Below are 20,269 nucleotides of genomic sequence, written 5' to 3'. Positions count from 1 at the left end.
CAAAAAAGACATGTCCGCTCCTAGCCTTCAACGTCCAGCAGTTAAAGGGCTTCTACCACCAGATTTGGTCCTATTTAGCTGACTGGCACAAGCGATGTGCTAGTGTCAGCAGTCCATAACAGTGTTCTTACTTATCATCTGTCTGCTGCCGTTCACCTTAAAAACGTACTTTTATAGATATGCTAATGAGCCTCTAGGTGCTATGTGGGCGTCATTAGCACCTAGAGGGCTCCGTCCACTAACCATTTCAGCCGCCCATCGCGTCCCTCCAGCCCGCCCCGCTCCTGTTGATTGACGTGAAACTTCTCAGTATCGCGTACCAATTCCCGCGCCTGTGCCGTGCGCTTCTGTATTCTCCCGGCGCTGGCTTCCTCACTGCGCGAAGCCGGCACCAGGAGCGCGGCATTCACTCACTGCGTCGAATACAGAAGCGCAGAGCGCAGGCGCGGGAATTGGTACGAGATACTGAGAAGTTTCACGTCAATCAACAGGAGCGGGGCGGGCTGGAGGGACGCGATGGGCGGCTGAAATGGTTAGTGGACGGAGCCCTCTCGGTGCTAATGACGCCCACATAGCACCTAGAGGCTCATTAGCATATCTATAAAAGTACGTTTTTAAGGTGAACGGCAGCAGACAGATAAGTAAGAACACTGTTATGGACTGCTGACACTAGCACATCAGCTAAATAGTGTCAGTCAGCTAAATAGGACCAAATCTGGTGGTAGAAGCCCTTTAAAGCCATTCATTTGGTATCCACCAAGCTGTGAAAGCAGACATATAATGAAAGACTCAAACACTGACACACTCACTATGGTATGAGTAGGAATTGTAAGCCTATCTGCCTAGCGGGAGCAGCGCTGTCATAATACAACAGGTATAAGGCACAGCGAAAACATTAACCTGTGCACCGGTCAGAGAGATCGAGACCATTAACTGGACCGCTAATAAAACCAGGCGGACTACTATAGGATTACCAGGCAAGAGCGGTTAGACCAGGTCAGACTACATTGCACGATATCGGTTAAAAGCATCAAGTTCTGCCATGTTAAACCCACTTTGTGTATTGCTTCAAACAGGCACGTGTGACAAAAGATTGTCCTGTAGATGTCCTACATATAGTTAGGGACAGGGTTCTGGGACAGAACTACATATCTACATGGCTACAATTAGCCAAAACGAGAAGTAAAATCACATGATAAAAAAAACAAAACAAAAAAAACATAGGTCATAGTCATATAAAATGTTCCATGCAGAACATGAACTAGCAGTCAAACGACCGTGTGCAAGGAGGCCATAAACAACTATAAGGAGGAAAAGTCAAAAAGGTAAAATACAATGAATAGAATGCAATTGTGCTCCTTCAGAAACCAAACGTCAAGACATGGAGTCAGGAGGATTAAATCTCTGCCTCTAAACCACCCTGTGTTTTAAACCATCGCCACTTATTTACACTGTACACACACCCTAGAGATAGAGCAAACAAGAGCGAACCGGCGACTAAAAGACAGGGTCATCCAGTGTACAGACTAACAAAAAAACATGTCTGCATGGATTTAAAAAATATTAAACAGAAGGTGCAGATATAACCCTTAACCAAAGAGTTAATCTGCTTCACTAATATACAACAGTTCGCAGGAACGTTACGGTGCATTAGTGGCCAACGTAGTCCAAAATTCACAATATCAAAACGGCCATCGCAGGCTGCATTTGTCTTGGCCGGCTTTTAATGCATTCCCGTAGAGATCCTTTGCTCAATCGGTCCAACTCAATGTGAAGGTTAGATGATGCAGTCCTCCTGGTCCTGTGTGCTGAATGCATTTGCTCTCAGAGAGTCCAGAGAATTGACAAGAATCAGAGTCCCTGTGAGATGCTTCCATCTCTTGGTGATGGGACTGCGCATTTTATCCAGGCCTGTGTGGAGCTCCTGGATGACGTCCCGGTAGCTGTCCCCAATCTGTGCGCTCCATGTAAGAAGGAAATCATAGGCTGGCTTCCACATGGCCTGAAAACAAGAGCAGATTGTTACTCCAATTTATCATGGATGACTTATTACTTACTAGAGAAAGTCTGTACAGTATTATATAGATCCAGAGATTTTTTTCCCCTTCAAAACACAAGTCTAAAATCTGTAATAAAAGCAGTACATTTACTGCCAATGTTCTTAGAGCTGACATATAAATGAACATTTTTTAACATTTGATGGATCTTGATCCAAACCCTGTTGAAGTTTAAACCAGTACTGGTGGCATTAATAGAACGTATTACTTTATACAGTGTAATATACACAATACTTGTGGAGAGGATGAAAGACCTAGTAGTCCCTCTGGGCAGCCATAGGCCATCCACAAAGTTACACGATGGTAGATCACTGCTTCAGTATGGAGTAGACAGGTAAATGGTGAAACATCAACATATCTGCTCGTCCATTCTATTTACCAAGACAGGCATCAGCCCAGTGTTCGACTACTGCTTCTCCCATACTGCCACTGAAGGGAGGCAGTAGTCTGAAAGTTACAGCGACACCTATCACTATAATAACTGTCAGGCTCAAAGGGTCACTAACTTTTCACAAAACTTTTGATATACCATAGAGACCTATCAAACGTTTAGAACCTCCCCCCCTCCTCGTCAATTAATTTTTTTTGTTATGTCTGTAGGAAAAAGGAAAAGTTAGTGACCCTTTTAAGAACCTGGGATTTTTCTCTACGTGGTAAAACGGACCTGTTCCCTTCATTCTCTGAGCCAGTACAATTACAGCGATACCACGTGTATATAGTTTTGGTTGTGTTTTAATAGTTTGGGGATTCAGTGGTGCATATGATCTTTATTTTTATTATGAGGAAAGGGAGAGATGTGAAAAAAAAATAAAAAAAATAAAAAAGAAGTTTATATTAAGTCCCCTTTGGGGACTTGAACACTTGTCCCATAGACTGCAAAGAATTACCATTGCAGCCTAAGAGGCATTCAGTACATTCCTATGCAGCCCTGCAACAGGTAGGACTTCATACAGCTGTGGTAACCTCAGATCCTTCAAAATTGACTACAGCATCTGAGGCATTATCAACAATCACAGGCATTAGCCCCGGGTGTCTGCTGTGTGAAAAAGCAGAAATCCAATGGCTATAGTGCCCACTGCGCTCTGGAGAAGGTGCCATCTTTAATGCGCTCTCTTCTGAATACAGTATTGTGTGCAGTCCACACAGTGAGCGGTCACTTTCGCCACACAGATTAGTACAGTGTGACCATATACAATGCTATGTACACACAGAGGTACACAGTGGGGAAGATTTATCAAAACTGGTGTAAAGTAGAACTGGCTTAGTTGCCCATAGCAACCAGATTCCTCCTTTCATTTTCCAAATGAAAGGTGGAATCTTATTGGTTTACACCAGTTTGATAAATGATATAGAGATATAGATATATAGATATATATATATATTTTTTTAACTCACCCCTGTGGTTGCACTGTTTTCAGCTCATGCACAGAGTCTTTTTTTCAAGCTAGGAGCTAAAACGTTGCAACTAGTGTTGAGTGAACTTGTGTTTCAAATTCGGCATACAAGTTCAGGTTATCTAAGAATTTCGTTATGGATTCCGCTGCCACGGACCATAAGGGTCCATTCACACGTCCGCGAATTGCGTATACGCAAAACACGAACATCGGCATTAAGATAGAAATGCCGATTCTTGCCAGTGGCGGACAATAGGACATGCTGAATGGAAGTGCGGATGCGGACAGCACATGGTGGTGTTGTCCGTATCTTTTGCAGCCCCATTGAAAATAAATGTGTCGGCACCCCTTCCGCAAAATTGCGGAATAGATGCAGACCCATTATGCGGACGTGTAAATGGACCCTTAGTTATGGTCTGTGGTAGCAGAATCCATAATAACCCGAACCTTGTACGCCAAACTTGAAACACAAGTTCGCTCATCTCTAGTTGCGACCACAGGGGTGAATAAAGTGTTTTTCTTTTTACTTATTTTTGTCTTGATTTGTTGCCGGATCCATTGGCCTGCACCTTCATATTTATATTTGCCATTGTTATAATATTATATATAATTCCTGCAGTATATAAATCTTTTGCTAGAGGTAGTTGTGCCGTATGTATGTATGTCTCTATATCTAGAACTCTTTGTGAGGCAAGGTAACCAAAAAATGGTCGTTACAGACACGACGACACCAAACATGTTTAATGTTTTTAATTTTTTACATTTTTAACCAATTATATGTACTGATATAGGAAGTTAGATTTTTTTTTTTTTTTTTTTACACTTTGACTCAGACCCACTTGGTTCTTGAAGATCCAATGGGTCTGATGCCTCTACAATACACTGCAGTAAACTGTATAGTGTACTGCAGTATATTGTCATTCACAGTAATGAGCTACTCCTGGTGAGAGATGTCCGTTAAGGGCGGGATCTGGCAGCTTCTGATGCAAGGAGGGAGACCATGCTGGCTCCACCACACAGGAGGAGTTACAGAAAATCCGTCAGAGGACAGATTCTCTGTAAACTCAGAGCAGCCTGCTGTGCATAAAAAGCACAGCAGGCTGTAGAACAAAAACGAAAAGAGATAAATACAACCAATTGGAGAAATTATTTTCTCCACAAAATTAGTGTAAAAAAAATTTATTTTTTTATTTTTTACAAAAAGGTGTCCATATACTTTAATAAGGCTGAACTGCAATACCAGACCATACTCGTGAACTGTCCAGATTTTTGTGGGAGAGTCCCGAAAACTGGACCACAAAATGGATGGGTTTATGCAAGCCTCACTGTACTGTCTTTTCTTCACTAACTATTGCATAGTTTGTTAATGTGTGTTCATATGTGTGCCTTCACCACCATCTAGTGACCTTTAGCTGTAAGTGCATCTTCTGCCTTGTTAAACTATGCATATTCATTAGGTCACCTGACTTCCTGCTCACAGTGCTTTCTGGGAAAGAGACAGGCACCTTCTTCCTTTTTCTCCTCACCTCATGGAAGGAGCAGCTGCACATTGTGTGTCTCTTACTAAAGCATCGTCGGTAAGGGATTAATTAATGTTTTTGTATAGGTTTTGTGTACATTGTGCTGTATATTCAGTTCTTGTATGTTCATTTTCTTATAGTTTACCTTATCTACTGCCGGTTAATAAAAACCACAGACTACAGAAACAAGTCTCATCTTATTAACTAGTAGAATGGTGATATCTGCCTGTTGAACTGCATACAGACCCTGGGGGTACATGTTGTGAGAACAAGACAGTAAACAACGCCTTATAGCGAGAGAGACGCACCTGACTACACAGAAGTCTGATACGGTCCACGCAATATCTGCAAACGGACACCACAGCGACTTCTATACAGTCCAGTGCTGCAAGGGGATAGCCGCTTCAAGCAATTTAGACACATTTGATTGCATACTGTGACCGCTCTCTAAGCGCAGCGACCAGCATTCCACAGCACAGTAGTCTCCATGCAGTTAAGTGTCTTCACCAACAACATGTCGCGTAGCACAGTATCAAGCTACAAGACAAGATCAGGGAAGGATGGTTCCACCAAGTAGTCTTCTGTTAGCAATGCAGCTGCCATTGCCCGCGCAAAGGCAAAAGCCGTGAAGGTCAAAGCAGCCTTTGCCGAACAAGAAATGAAGATGAAAGAAGAAAAGGCACAGCTAGAGGCTGAGAAAGCAAAGCAACAGGCTTCAATAGACATGAAAAAGGTCCTCTTAGATGCAAAGCTAGAGAAACTCACCGTAGAGAAAGAAATGGCAGCCGCCATAGCTGAAGCAGAGTTCTTGGAAGCAATGGAATACCCGAAAGTCACCGCAGTGTGCCTAGTCCAGAACTCGGCCAGCAAGATCCTGTACAACGCACTTCAGAGTACATCCGTCAACACTCTAGACCAAACAGCAATGCTGATCCATTCCCAGGATCCGAAGATGTCACCTATGCCACAGAGGAATCATACCGTCCAAAAGAAAGTCACGCTCGGAACCCAGTCCTACAAACAAGAGAGCCCAGAGCCACGTGACAAAACTCCAGCTAACTTCCCTGCACACCGAGGAAGCCAGCTTCCAGTCCAGCCTGCAGAGCCACCTTATCCCACAAGACGGTATGACATGGGCTGGCCTAAGTCAGAGACTCCATACAGGTATGATCGCCCACCACACACTCACTGTGACTTTCCACCTCCAACTAACCTTAGTAGTAACCAGAGCACAATCGACTTTGCCAGGTTCTTTACTAAACGAGAGCTAGTTACAAAAGGGACTGGCGAAGTTCAGTGATCGCCCTGAAAACTATAGAGCATGGCGGGCCTCCTTTTATAAACATAACAAAAGACTTGGGTCTGTCATACAGTGAGGAGATAGACTTCCTTGTAGATCGGCTTGGAAAATACCCTGTAGAACATGCCAAGAGAATCAGGGATATTAATATAAACTACCCAGAGATTGGCCTAAAAATGATCTGGGATAGACTTGATGAATGTTCTGGTTCTGCAGAGGTCATAGAGGATGCGTTGTTTAAAAGAATTGACGAATTCCCTAAAATATCTAGCAAAGGGTTCCAGAAACTTAGGTATTTAAGTGATCTACTGATGGAATTACAGGTTGCCAAAGCCGAAGGGGATTTACCGGGGCTTGCTTTCCTCTACACTGCCAGAGGTGTCAAGCCTATTGTATTAAAGCTTCCCCACAACCTGCAGCAGAAATGGGTCTCCCACAGGTCAAGGTACATACCTACAATGTGCCATTCCCTCCCTTCAGTGTGTTTGTTGACTTTGTAAGGCTAGAGGCCAATATTCGTAATGACCCTAGCTTTGATCCATCACAGTCTTGTGCCACTCCCTATGACCACAGACCACACAAAGGATCAGTGGCGGTGCACAAAACTAACATTTCACCTGCAGATTCTTACAGGCATTACAGCTCTGCCAGCCACGAAACAGTCAAAGAACCTGGTAAGCAGTGCCCTCTACACAAGAAGCCACACCCTCTTCTGAAGTGCAGAGCCTTTAGAGAAATGTCCATAGGAGATCGCAAAGCCTTCCTCAAGGAGAACCGCATTTGCTACAAGTGCTGCTCATCAACATCACATATTGCCAAAGACAAAAATGCACAGAATGCAACAATTTAGATCACAACACGGCCCTACATCCTGGGCCTTTCCCATGGACCTCATCACCGAGTAACAGAGCCAGAGAGCATGGCGGGGAGGAAAGTAACTCTGAAGCTAACCCACCAGCAGTTACTTCACAATGCACTGAAGTCTGTAAAGGACTCATAGGCGGCAGGTCCTGCTCAAAAATCTGCCTAACAAAAGTATACCCAAGGGGCTGCAGAGACAAAGCCATCAATATTTACGCTATCCTAGATGACCAAAAGTAATACGTCCCTAGCCAAATCTACTTTCTTTGACATTTTCAACATCAAAGGGCCCAACACTCCTTATTCTCTAAAGACTTGTGCAGGTACTGTAGAAATAGCGGGGAGGAGACCTAGTGGCTACCTAATTGAGTCCATAGATGGTAAAACGTGTCTTTCCTTACCAACTATTACTGAATGTAACCAAATCCCTGATAATAGACCCGAGATCCCTACACCTCCCTACACCAGAGGTAGTCATACATCAACCCCATTTACAGCGTATAGCCCATCTCTTACCAAAACTTGATCCTAACGCTCAGATAATCCTACTCCTAGGGAGAGATCTTACAAGTTCATAAAACTAGAGAACAGATTAATCGCCCTCATCATGCTCCTTATGCCCAAAGGCATGACCTAGGATGGGTCATAGTAGGAGATGTCTGCTTAGGAAGCATACACAAAACCAACTTCCATTAATAGCATGCTTACAAGCACATTAGATAATGGACGTCCCTCTAACTTCCAACCATGTCAAAACAACTTCCTCATAAAGGAATTGCCACATAGTACTCATCTACCTTGTTCTTTCGTAGACTCTGTAGACCACGACATAGCTTGTGACAGTGACAAAGACCAGCTAGGTTGTCCTCCTTGGTCCTTTGGAACACTGAGCAATCAGATAGCAATGTCCCATGAAGACCGATTGTTTTTTAGAGACCATGCATGAAATTAGTAAGGATGAAACAAATAGTTGGGTCGCACCCTTTCCCTTCAGGCCTCAAAGGCAACGTTTGCCTAACAGAGAGCAAGTCTACAGACGTTTTGTCTCTCTAAGATGTAACTTCCACAAGAAGCCAGAAATGAAAGATCACTTCTTTACTTTCATGAGGAAAATATTTGAGAATGGTCATGCGAAGGTAGCTCCCACCCTTAAAAACTCGGAAGAATGTTGGTATTTACCCATATTCAGGGTTTACCACCCAAAGAAACCAGGTCAAATTAGAGTAGTATTTGACTCTAGTGCAAAATATGAAGGAGTCTCCTTAAACGACGTCCTGCTCTCAGGTCCAGATCTTAACAGGCTCCTAGGAGTACTGCTTCGTTTTCGCAAAGACTCTGTTGCCTTCATGTGTCCGCACATTCAGCAGATGTTTCATTGCTTTCTCGTTAAAGAGGAACACAGAAACTTCTTAAGATTTTTGGTTTATTGACAATGACACCACAAAAGATATCGCGGAGTACCGTATGCGGGTACATATCTTTGGTAACAGCCCCTCCCCTGCAGTTGCAACTTATGGCCTCAGACACTCTTCTCAGGAAGGCAAACTAGAATATGGGTCAGACAATTTGTAGAAAGACTTTTATGTAGATGACTGTCTAAAATCACTACCCACTGTTGAGGGTGCAATAAGTCTCTTTAAGAGAGCTCAAGAAATGCTCGCATGCGTAAGCAGCTGATAGAAGCATTTCCCTCTCAAGACCAATCAAGTGACCTACAGAGCTTAGACTTCGGGACCGACTCCCTTCCTATACAACGTAGCCTTGGTCTTCTCTGGGATCTAAAATCAGATACGTTTACCTTCCAAGTCAGCCAGGAAGAGAAGCCCTTTACCCGTAGAGGTGTCCTGTCTGCCATAAACAGTCTTTATGATCCCTTAGGATTCACGGCCCCTGTTACAATCCAGGGCAAATCACTACTTAGAGACTTAACTCAGGAGACATTGGATTGGGATCACCCACTTTCCCCTGAAAAAAGAAACCTATGGATAGAGTGGAGAAACTCCCTAAAGACTATCTAGCCTGTATGTTCCACGTTCTTACGCTCCTGTGCCATCCACAGAAGTAAAAACACAAAAGACTTTACGTATTCTCTGATGCGTCCGTCAAAGCAATTGCCGCTGTAGCTTATCTAAAAACTGTAGACAAAGGTCAGTGCCACACAGGGTTTGTCATGGGCAAAGCAAAACTCGCACCACTTCTCGAACATACAATACACACAGGCTAGAACTCTGTGCCGCTGTACTAGCTGAATTAATTACATCAGAGATAAACCTAGAGATTCGAGACACCGAGTTTTATACTGACAGTAAAGTGGTCCTGGGCTATATTTACAACCAAACTAGGCGTTTTTACGTTTACAACCGAGTGTTAAGAATCGGGAGGTCCACTTTCCCAAAGCAATGGCACTTTGTACCTACTGACCATAACCCAGACTTAGCAACCAGGTCAGTTGCTGCCAGTCACCTTAAGGACACAGTTTGGTTCACGGGTCCTGCTTTTCTATACAACTCAGAACATTCTTCTGCCTGTGACTCGTATGAGCTGTTAGATGCAGATTCCGACAAAGAAATCCGCCCCCAGATATCTGTGCTACTTACTTTAAATTCGTACAATCAGCTTGGTACCCACCGTTTCATCAGGTTTTCCACCTGGAAGTCGAAGCGTTCACCTGCTTAGGGTACTTTCACACTAGCGTTTTTTTTTTCCGGCGCTGAGTTCCGTCCTAGGGGCTCAAATCCGGAAAAGAACTGATCAGTTTTATCCTAATGCATTCTGAATGGAGAGTCCGTCCTTCAGGATGCATCAGGATGTCTTCAGTTCAGTCTTTTTGACTGATCAGGCTTTTCAGAAAAACGTAGCATGCAGTATTTTTACCTCCGGCCAAAAATCCTGAACACTTTGACTGAACGCCGGATCCGGTCTTTTTCCCATTGACTTGCATTAACGCCGGATCTGGCGCTGTGTGTTCAGTCAAACCGGATCCGGCTTTTGCATGTTAAACCCGAAAAATGTGAAAAAAAAAGTTAAAGTCCATAAATGGCGGATCTGTTTTTTCCAATGCATTTTTTCATTGTGATAAAAATCCTGATCAGGATTCAAATGTAATCAGTTTTGACATGTTTTTCCGGATCCGGCGGGCAGTTCCGATGTCGGAATTGAACGCCGGATTAAAACAACGCTAGTGTGAAAGTAGCCTTAGCACATGCAGCCCGTTCCTTCAAGCATGCCCCATTTGTTATGGAATGTAACTGCAAAGGTTGGCACCATTGCAAGAATGGATACTCAGTAAGTGAGCTAGAACAATCGAAAAATCTAATTTGTTCCATGCAAAGAGACATTCACTAAGGAACTCTACTGCATCAACAACAAAAAAAACTGTGTCAAAAGACAGTGTGTTAGTCAATGATCCTTCCGGAGAGTTTAGCACCAAAGATCTCTACAAACGCCAATGGAGAAAAGTGCAAGGCCTTGCCAATACCTTCTGGAATAGGTGGAAGAAGCAATATCTTCCCACCTTACAGACAAGAACCAAATGGCACACAGTTAAGCCCAACCTGAAACCTGATGACATTGTTCTTGTTAAAGACTCCCAGGCTCAAAGAAATCATTGGCCTTTGGGCCTCATTACTAAAGTGTTCCCAAGTGAAGATGGATGTGTCCATAAAGTTGAGGTCAAGATTTTCAAACAAAATGAGACCAAACTGTTTATCAGACCTACTTCCGAACTAATCCTACGGTTATCTGTAGAGGACTCTAATAGTGACATCAGCTGATGTCAAGCGGGGAGTGTACTGTCTTTTCACTAACTATTGCATAGTTTGTTAATGTGTGTGTTCATATGTGTGCCTTCAGCACCATCTAATGACCTTTAGCTGTAAGTGCATCTTCTGCCTTGTTAAACTATGCATATTCATTAGGTCACCTGACTTCCTGCTCACAGTGCTTTCTGGGAAAGAGACAGGCTCCTGCTTCCTTTACCTCATTGAAGGAGCAGCTGCACATTGTGTGTCTCTTACTAAAGCATAGTCGGTAAGGAATTAACTAATGTTTTTGTATAGGTTTTGTGTACATTGTGCTGTATATTCAGTTCTTGTATGTTCATTTTCTTATAGTTTACCTTATCTACTGCCGGTTAATAAAAACCACAGACTACAGAAACAAGTCTCATCTTATTAACTAGTAGAATGGTGATATCTGCCTGTTGAACTGCATACAGACCCCGGGGGTACATGTTGTGAGAACAGGACACTCACCATACGGGCTCATGCACACGACCATTGGATGTTTTGCGGTCTGAAAATTACAAACCCACAAAACACGGCCCCCAATAGAAACGTCTGTAATGCGGACAATAACCGGACATAGTAAAATTTTTTGCAGAACGGACATACGGACACGGAATGCATGTCTGTTTTTTTGTGTCTCCATTGAAGTGAATGGTTCCGCATACGGACCGAAAAAAATAAAAATACGTTTGTGTGCATGAGTCTTAACCACCTCCCGACCGCCTAACGCAGGGATGCGTCCTGCGGGCGGCCTGGTTATTCCTCCTGGACGCATCGGCGTGTCATCTCGCGAGACGCGAGATTTCCTGTGAACGCGCGCTCACAGGATCGCAAGGTAAACAAGTTGATCTACAGCCTGCCAGCGGCGATCATTCGCTGGCAGGCTGTAGATGCGATTTTTTTAACATCAGAAAGGTATATTAGACGCTGTTTTGTTAACAGTGTCTGATATAACTGCTACCTGGTCCTCTGGTTGTCCCTTTTGCTTGGATCGACCACCAGAGGACACAGGCAGCTCTGTAAGAAGCACCACACTACACCCCCCCCCTGTCACTTATTAACCCCTTATTAACCCCAGTTGCGGACAAGAATAGGACATGTTCTATATTTTTGCGGAACGGAAGTGCGGACCCGGAAGTGCAGATCCGCAATTCCGGATCCGAGCGGGACAAAGTCTGTCACCATAGAAATAAATGGGTCCGCAATTCCGTTCGGCAAAACGTGGAACAGAATTGCGGACGTGTGAATGGGGCCTAAGGGTCCCTTATCACCGCCAGTTAGTTAGCCACTTGTTAGGTAGTTAGCGCCCAGCCCACCACACCGCAGTCACTGATCAGTCGCTGATTAGCGTCATCGCTGTTTCTAATCAGCACTAGTACTATATAGTATCTGTAAGTGATCAAGACTGATCGCAATCAGATCTACATCAGTACATTAGGGTCACCTTAGGCTCTACAAAAAACGCAGTGTTCCCCCGATCAGGCCTGATCTTGTGCGCACACTTGTGTTCAGTCCGCCCCACCGCAGTGACAAATGTTTTTTTTTTTCTGATCACTGCAAAAACACAGTAAAATCGCTGCGGCGCTATAAAGATCACTTTTGAGCTTTTTGGAACTTTATTAGCGATCGCAGCTTTTTTTTTTTTTTTTTGCACATTTTTGGGCAGAGATTTTTTCATCCACATTGATCGATGCGAATGAAGAAATCTATGCCGTTCATTTTTTCTTTCAGCCCGGAGGCTGAACGGAAAAAAAAAAAAATCTCATTACCCATATGTTAAATATGGGTCATGCACACGACCGTCCCGTTTTTTGCAGGCGGGCAAACCGCAGATGCGCAAAAAACGGAAGGCGCCCGTGTTGACTTCCGCAATTTGCAATTTCCCATTGAAATTACGGTAGTGTGCATGAGGCCTAAGGAGAATAGCAGAAACTCCTAATGCTGGCCATACATGTAATGATTGCGGAGACCCTCAAATGCCAGGGCAGTACAAACACCCCACAAATGACCCCATTTTGAAAAGAAGGTATTCGCTGAGGGGCATATTGAGTCCATGAAAGATTTAACTTTGTCACAAGTTAGCAGAAAGGGAGACTGAGAAAAAAAAAAAAAAAAAAAAAAAAAAAAAACATTTTCCGCTAACTTGTGCCAAAAAAAAAAAAAAAAATTCTAGGAACTCTCCATGCCCCTCACGGAATACCTTGGGGTGTCTTTCCAAAATGGGGTCACTTGTGGGGTATTTATACTGCCCTGGTATTTTAGGGGCCCTAAAGCGAGAAGTAGTTTGGAATCCAAATGCGTAAAAATGCCCTGTGAAATCCTAAAGGTACTCATTGGAATTTGGGCACCTTTGTGCACCTAGGCTGCAAAAAAGTGTCACACGTGGTATCGCCGTACTCAGGAGAAGTAGGGCAATGTGTTTTGGGGTGTATTTTTACATATACCCATACTGTGTGTGAGAAATATCTATGCAAATGTCTACTTCTCCTGAGTATGGCAATACCACATGTGACACTTTTTTGCAGCCTAGGTGCGTAAAGGGGCCGAAAGTCCAACGAGTACCTTTAGGCTTTACAGGGTTGCTCACAATTTAGCCCCGCCCAAAATGCCAGAACAGTAAACACACCCCACAAATGACCCCATTTCGGAAAGTAGACACCCCAAGGTATTCACTGAGGGGCATAATGAGTCCATGGGAGATTTTTTATTTTTTTTGCCAGAAGTTAGCAGAAATGGAAATTTTGTTTATTTATTTATTTTCTCAGAAAGTGTCATTTTCCGCTAACTTGTCAAAAAAATTAATGTACTCACCATGCCCCTCCACGAATACTTTGGGGTGTCTTCTTTCTAAAATGGGGTCATTTGGGGGGTATTTATACTATCCTGGCATTCTAGCACCTCAAGAAACATGACAGGTGCTCAGAAAGTCAGAGCTGCTTCAAAATGCGGAAATTCAAATTTTTGTACCATAGTTTGTAAATGCTATAACTTTTGCACAAACCAATAAATATACACTTATTGGATTTTTTTTTTATCAAATACATGTAGCACAATAAATTGACACAAACTTGTATAGAAATGTAATTATATTTGAACAATTTACCAGAGAAAGTTAAAAATACACTTTTTTTTTTTAAATTGCGGCCTATTTTGATTAATATCGGAAAAACAAAAAAATCTTAGCAGCAATCAAATACTACCAAAAGAAAGCTGTATTTGTGAGAAGAAAAGGAGGTAAAATTAATTTGGATGGCAAGTTGTATGACCGAGCAATAAACCGTGAAAGTAGTGTAGTGCAGAATTGTAAAAAGTGGTCTGGTCATTAAAGAGGACCTTTCACAACTGTACAAAATAAAACCTAACTATATCAGTGGGCAGAGCTGCGCCCAGGGGTCCCCCTGCACTTACTAGTAAGTTCTGGGCGCCGCTCCGTTCGCCCGGTATAGGCTCCGGTGTCTGCGCTCCCTCTGACTGATTTCTTGTATGAGGCGTGTCTTGCTGCAGCGCTGGCCAATCGCAGCGCACAGCTCATAGCCAGCGCTGCAGCAAGGGACACGCCTCATACAAGAAATCAGTCAGAGGGAGCGCAGACACCGGAGCCTATACCGGGCGAACGGAGCGGCGCCCAGACATACTAGTAAGTGCAGGGGGACCCCTGGGCGCAGCTCTGCCCACTGATATAGTTAGGTTTTATTTTGTACAGTTGTGGAAGGTCCTCTTTAAAGGGGGTTTAAGCTAGGGGGGCTGAGGTGGTTAAAGAGGACCTTTCACCTTGAAAAACATTGTGAACCAAGTATGCTGACATGGAGAGCGGCGCCCAGGGATCTCACTGCACTTACTATTACCCCTGGGCGCCGCTCCGTTCTCCCGTTATGCCCTCCGGTATTTTCACTCACTAAGTTATAGTAGGCGGTGTCTGCCCTTGTTCTGTTAGCGTCTCCTTCTCCTAGGCTGCAGCGCTGGCCTATTTGCAGCGCACAGCTCACAGCCTGGGAGAAAAAAAAACTCCCAGGCTGTGAGCTGTGCGCTGTGATTGGCCAGCGCTACAGCCTAGGAGAAGGAGACGCCCACAGGACAAGGGCAGACTCCGCCTACCATAACTTAGTGAGTGAAGATACCGAAGGGCATAACGGGAGAACGGAGCGGCGCCCAGGGATAATAGTAAGTGCAGGGAGATCCCTGGGCGCCGCTCCCCATGGCAGCATACTTAGTTCACAATGTTTTTCAAGGTGAAAGGTCCTCTTTAAGTTGGGAAGTTGGCTAAACACAACCAGTGGTGGTGGCATTTCTGGAAGAAATCAGCCATGTTTTTTTTTTTTTTTTTAAGCCTGTGTAACTCCTGGTCTATGTAGTATGGTCTTCACATAATATGTAATGTGAGTGTGATGTAACCACATCATATACCCTGTGCATTTACCGCATATTCACTCTGAACCTCCTTACCTCACTGTCCAGTACTCCATTTTTGTCACGGTGAGGGGCTTCGTAGCCCTCCATCTGCTGTTTTGACACCTTTGCCAGTTTCTCTGCCAGCTCTCGCCAGCGCTGGGCTACCTCAACTGCAGTGGTGAGCAATACAAAGTCCTGAATAAGCCTGACCACCAGGCCTTGGCAGTCCATTTTCAGTAAGGCCTATATGCAATAAAGAATAATGTGTTAATCATTTTCCATCAGAAGAGTTGTACAGTCTGTAGTAAAAACTGAAAATATTACATTTGTCTAACGTCAGAAAATAAAAAACGTCTGCACTTGCAATCAGCCACAGAAAACCTATACAAAACTCTAGTATATGCATTCCAAGCAATCATCCTGAATTTCAAGGGGGCAGCTATTATCTGACGTAACCCATAACCAGGGGAGACTGTATGACAACAATGAGGTAAGTGGGGATGAATTTTATCCTAAACGGTGGGAATTTGTTAATCAAATATATTTACAAAAATGATCACTGTCAAATCATTAACAGATTTAACAGTGATCATTATGATGGGATAACCCCTTTAAAAAATGTCACAACAGTGATCAGAGCAAGGGAAAAAAATCGATGAGAAAAAAAGGGAAATGTCAAACCTCCATAAAAATGCCACGCTTTACAAAAGGTCCCAAGCAAAGCGACTTCACACTAGGGTCATGAAGCAGAATCAGATAGGAAGAAATCTAATTCTTCCAATGCCACAGAGTCAATTGTATACCGTGTCCTGTGTGTTCACAAGAAACACTTATACGAAATGTGATCATTAATGCCCTTTGGTCTTACAGTCCCCAGCCTAAAGATCCATTGGGTTTCCTTTTGGAGAATACGTTTATCAAAATCCCCTCCTCTCGGGGGACGGCCGATGATCTCAATCCCTTGAAAACGTATAACTGCGGGATTGCTGGCGTGATTCTCCATCACATGCCTGGCCACAGGGGTATCTGCGTCATTCTTAATATAATTTAAATGCTCCCCAATATGTCTTCTAAACTCCCTCACAGTTTTTACCGACGTATTGGAGGCCGCAGACACATGTGATCAAGTAGACCAGACCCGTCGATCTACAGTTGATAAATGAATGGATCTGATACGAACACCCGCGGTGGTCGTGCTGGAGAAGGAATTGCCTCTCTTGATGTACCCACAAGCGATGCATCTATCACATTTAAAATGTGCCACGCAGCTGGTCCCTAAAAGAGAAGGTGGATTGTGCGCTGGGGGGGGGAGAAAACAGACTGTGTACCAGTCGATCCCTGATATTTCTTCCTTTCCGGTATGTAATTGAGGAGGCATTGCCCACCAAATGCCCTATATCAGGGTCAGCCTGTAAAATGCCCCAGTACTGTGACAAAATGTGTCTGACCGGGCCCTACGCATCATTGTAGTTTGCCATGACGCGCATCTGATCCCTACCTCCCATACGTTCACGTGGATGTATTAATTCATTCCTATCACTGCTCATGGCATGCTGGTATGCCAGTTTTAAAACTGGAGCAGGGTATCCACACCTCTCAAACCTGTGTCTAAGATCGTTAGCTGCTATTTTAAAGTCGCTCATACAGGGAGTGCAGAATTATTAGGCAAGTTGTATTTTTGAGGATTAATTTTATTATTGAACAACCATGTTCTCAATGAACCCAAAAAACTCATTAATATCAAAGCTGAATATTTTTGGAAGTAGTTTTTAGTTTGTTTTTAGTTTTAGCTATTTTAGGGGGATATCGGTGTGTGCAGGTGACTATTACTGTGCATAATTATTAGGCAACTTAACAAAAAACAAATATATACCCATTTCAATTATTTATTTTTACCAGTGAAACCAATATAACATCTCAACATTCACAAATATACATTTCTGACATTCAAAAACAAAACAAAAACAAATCAGTGACCAATATAGCCACCTTTCTTTGCAAGGACACTCAAAAGCCTGCCATCCATGGATTCTGTCAGTGTTTTGATCTGTTCACCATCAACATTGCGTGCAGCAGCAACCACAGCCTCCCAGACACTGTTCAGAGAGGTGTACTGTTTTCCCTCCTTGGAAATCTCACATTTGATGATGGACCACAGGTTCTCAATGGGGTTCAGATCAGGTGAACAAGGAGGCCATGTCATTAGATTTTCTTCTTTTATACCCTTTCTTGCCAGCCACGCTGTGGAGTACTTGGACGCGTGTGATGGAGCATTGTCCTGCATGAAAATCATGTTTTTCTTGAAGGATGCAGACTTCTTCCTGTACCACTGCTTGAAGAAGGTGTCTTCCAGAAACTGGCAGTAGGACTGGGAGTTGAGCTTGACTCCATCCTCAACCCGAAAAGGCCCCACAAGCTCATCTTTGATGATACCAGCCCAAACCAGTACTCCACCTCCACCTTGCTGGCGTCTGAGTCGGACTGGAGCTCTCTGCCCTTTACCAATCCAGCCACGGGCCCATCCATCTGGCCCATCAAGACTCACTCTCATTTCATCAGTCCATAAAACCTTAGAAAAATCAGTCTTGAGATATTTCTTGGCCCAGTCTTGACGTTTCAGCTTGTGTGTCTTGTTCAGTGGTGGTCGTCTTTCAGCCTTTCTTACCTTGGCCATGTCTCTGAGTATTGCACACCTTGTGCTTTTGGGCACTCCAGTGATGTCGCAGCTCTGAAATATGGCCAAACTGGTGGCAAGTGGCATCTTGGCAGCTGCACGCTCGACTTTTCTCAGTTCATGGGCAGTTATTTTGCGCCTTGGTTTTTCCACACGCTTCTTGTAACCCTGTTGACTATTTTGAATGAAACGCTTGATTGTTTGATGATCACGCTTCAGAAGCTTTGCAATTTTAAGAGTGCTGCATCCCTCTGCAAGATATCTCACTATTTGACTTTTCTGAGCCTGTCAAGTCCTTCTTTTGACCCATTTTGCCAAAGGAAAGGAAGTTGCCTAATAATTATGCACACCTAATATAGGGTGTTGATGTCATTAGACCACACCCCTTCTCATTACAGAGATGCACATCACCTAATATGCTTAATTGGTAGTAGGCTTTTGAGCCTATACAGCTTGGAGTAAGACAACATGCATAAAGAGGATGATGTGGTCAAAATACTCATTTGCCTAATAATTCTGCACGCAGTGTATGTGAAGACGCAGGTATTGACCTTGTGGAATACCGCACTTCAATGTACGCGGGTGACAGCTGTTCCATTCCAACAGAGAATTGGTCGCCGTCTTCTTCCTAAAGAGGCGGGTACCAATGTCACCATTCACGTTTTTGAAAATGGTCAAGTCTAAGAATGTTATAATTGATGGGTGGATCTCGAAGGTTAAAAAAAACAAAAAAACAAAAACAAAACACACCCGTCATTGTTAAGGCATTGGACAAATAGCTCAAGTCTTACTGGTACCTCTCCAAAAGAGCAACACGTCGTCGATATATCTAAGCCATAGGACAATCAACGACATGAAGTCCCCCATGGCATCACTGAACACAACCTCCCTCTCCCCATCCACCCAGGTAAAGATTAGCGTACGTGGCGGCACAAGGGCTCCCCTTTACCTGGTGGTAGATTTCATTGTTGAAGAGGAAGGAATTGTGTTCTAAGATGAACTGCACCAATGTGAGCACAAATTCATTGTGCGGCCAGTAGCGAGTGCTCCTCTCACGTAAAAAGGAGGCCACCACCTCACACCCTTCCTATGTGGCATAGAGTTATAAAGAGCCTCCACGTCTAGACTGGCTAACATCACATCCTGATCCACATGGAGGCCATCCACCTTCCTTATAACCTCCATGGAATCACGTACATACGACAGGAGGGAGGTGACAAAGGGCCAAAGTATATGGTCAACACAAGTGTTGATTGGGTGCGTGAGACTGGCAGTACCGGAGACAACTGGCCTATCCTTCAATGGGTCCAGACCTTTTTTATGTACCTTGGGTAAGCCCTAAAAACATGCTAGTTGAAGGCTTTGGTGGGAGCAGGAATCTATACTCCGGCTCGCTGCTAATCTTCTGACGGAGGGCCGTAGTCAATATCACACCCAGTTCCTTACGGTCTGCCGTGGTGGGATTACATGGGAGAATGTTATAACAGGACCTATCATTAAGGATCCGCAGACACATTTGCGTGTATTGATCCTGGTCCACGACGACTACATTGCCCCCCTTGTCAGAAGGCTTAATGACGATTGTCTAGTCATTCTCTAGAGCCGCCAAACCCCTACTCTCAGCCTGCGATAAATTAGTATGTCTGGGGTTAAAACCCGATTGAACTGACAGTTGGTCCACAACCACCTTAAAAAAAAAAAAAAAAAAAAAGGCCTTTGGTGTGTGCTTCCCAACCGGAGGGTTCTTAGTGGAGGATGGTTTGAGGGTCCCTCCCCTAGACCCCTATTACTCTCCTCCTATAAACCTGCCAGAATACGAACATCGGCTAACCCATCCTACTTAATACCAAATTCCAGACATTGCCTCCTATAGTGCGTGGTGAAAAATGTTACCCATTTCAACCTACGCACAAATAGATGAAGATCTAATTTGTTGGTAGGGAGGAAGGATAAACCTTTGCTCGAACGCATCAACACTCAAAGATCTATTTTAAAAATGGATGATTTGCATCTCATCTAAGGCATCAGATGACTTAAAAGGTTATTGAGGGGGCCATTTTCTTTCCCTCAGTAGGGGGCCCCTGCCTAAAAAATACAGGAAGGGGGGGGGGGGGGGAGAGAGAATAATAAAAAAAAAAAAAAAAAAAACACACAACGATAGAGATAGATAGATCTATCTATATAATATAGCTCTCTATATCTATATCTAGTATTATAAAAATGAGTTTGTCTATCTAGACATTCTTTATGCGCGACCAAACGACTGGACCGATCTTCACCAAATTTGGC

The 20,269-nt window shown here is 43.8% G+C and overlaps 1 protein-coding gene across 2 annotated transcripts in view; it reads right to left on the bottom strand.

The window, feature by feature from the left end:
- Positions 1 to 738: 738 nt before the first annotated feature.
- SH3BP4 (SH3 domain binding protein 4) overlaps positions 739 to 20,269 on the bottom strand; it is a 92,860-nt gene continuing 73,329 nt past the window's right edge. For both annotated transcript variants that reach the window (XM_040440577.1, XM_040440578.1), the window contains 2 exons: positions 15,361 to 15,549; positions 739 to 2,002 (listed from right to left, as the gene is read on the bottom strand). In XM_040440577.1, coding sequence (XP_040296511.1) covers positions 1,778 to 2,002; positions 15,361 to 15,549 — 414 coding nt within the window. In that variant the 3' untranslated portion in view covers positions 739 to 1,777. The remainder of the gene's footprint in view (positions 2,003 to 15,360; positions 15,550 to 20,269) is intronic.

The sequence above is a fragment of the Bufo bufo genome, chromosome 7 (assembly GCF_905171765.1).
Source record: "Bufo bufo chromosome 7, aBufBuf1.1, whole genome shotgun sequence".
Lineage (NCBI taxonomy): Eukaryota > Metazoa > Chordata > Amphibia > Anura > Bufonidae > Bufo > Bufo bufo.
The sequence above is the reverse complement of the archived record's forward strand: the minus strand, read 5'-3'. Positions and strand labels throughout refer to the sequence as shown.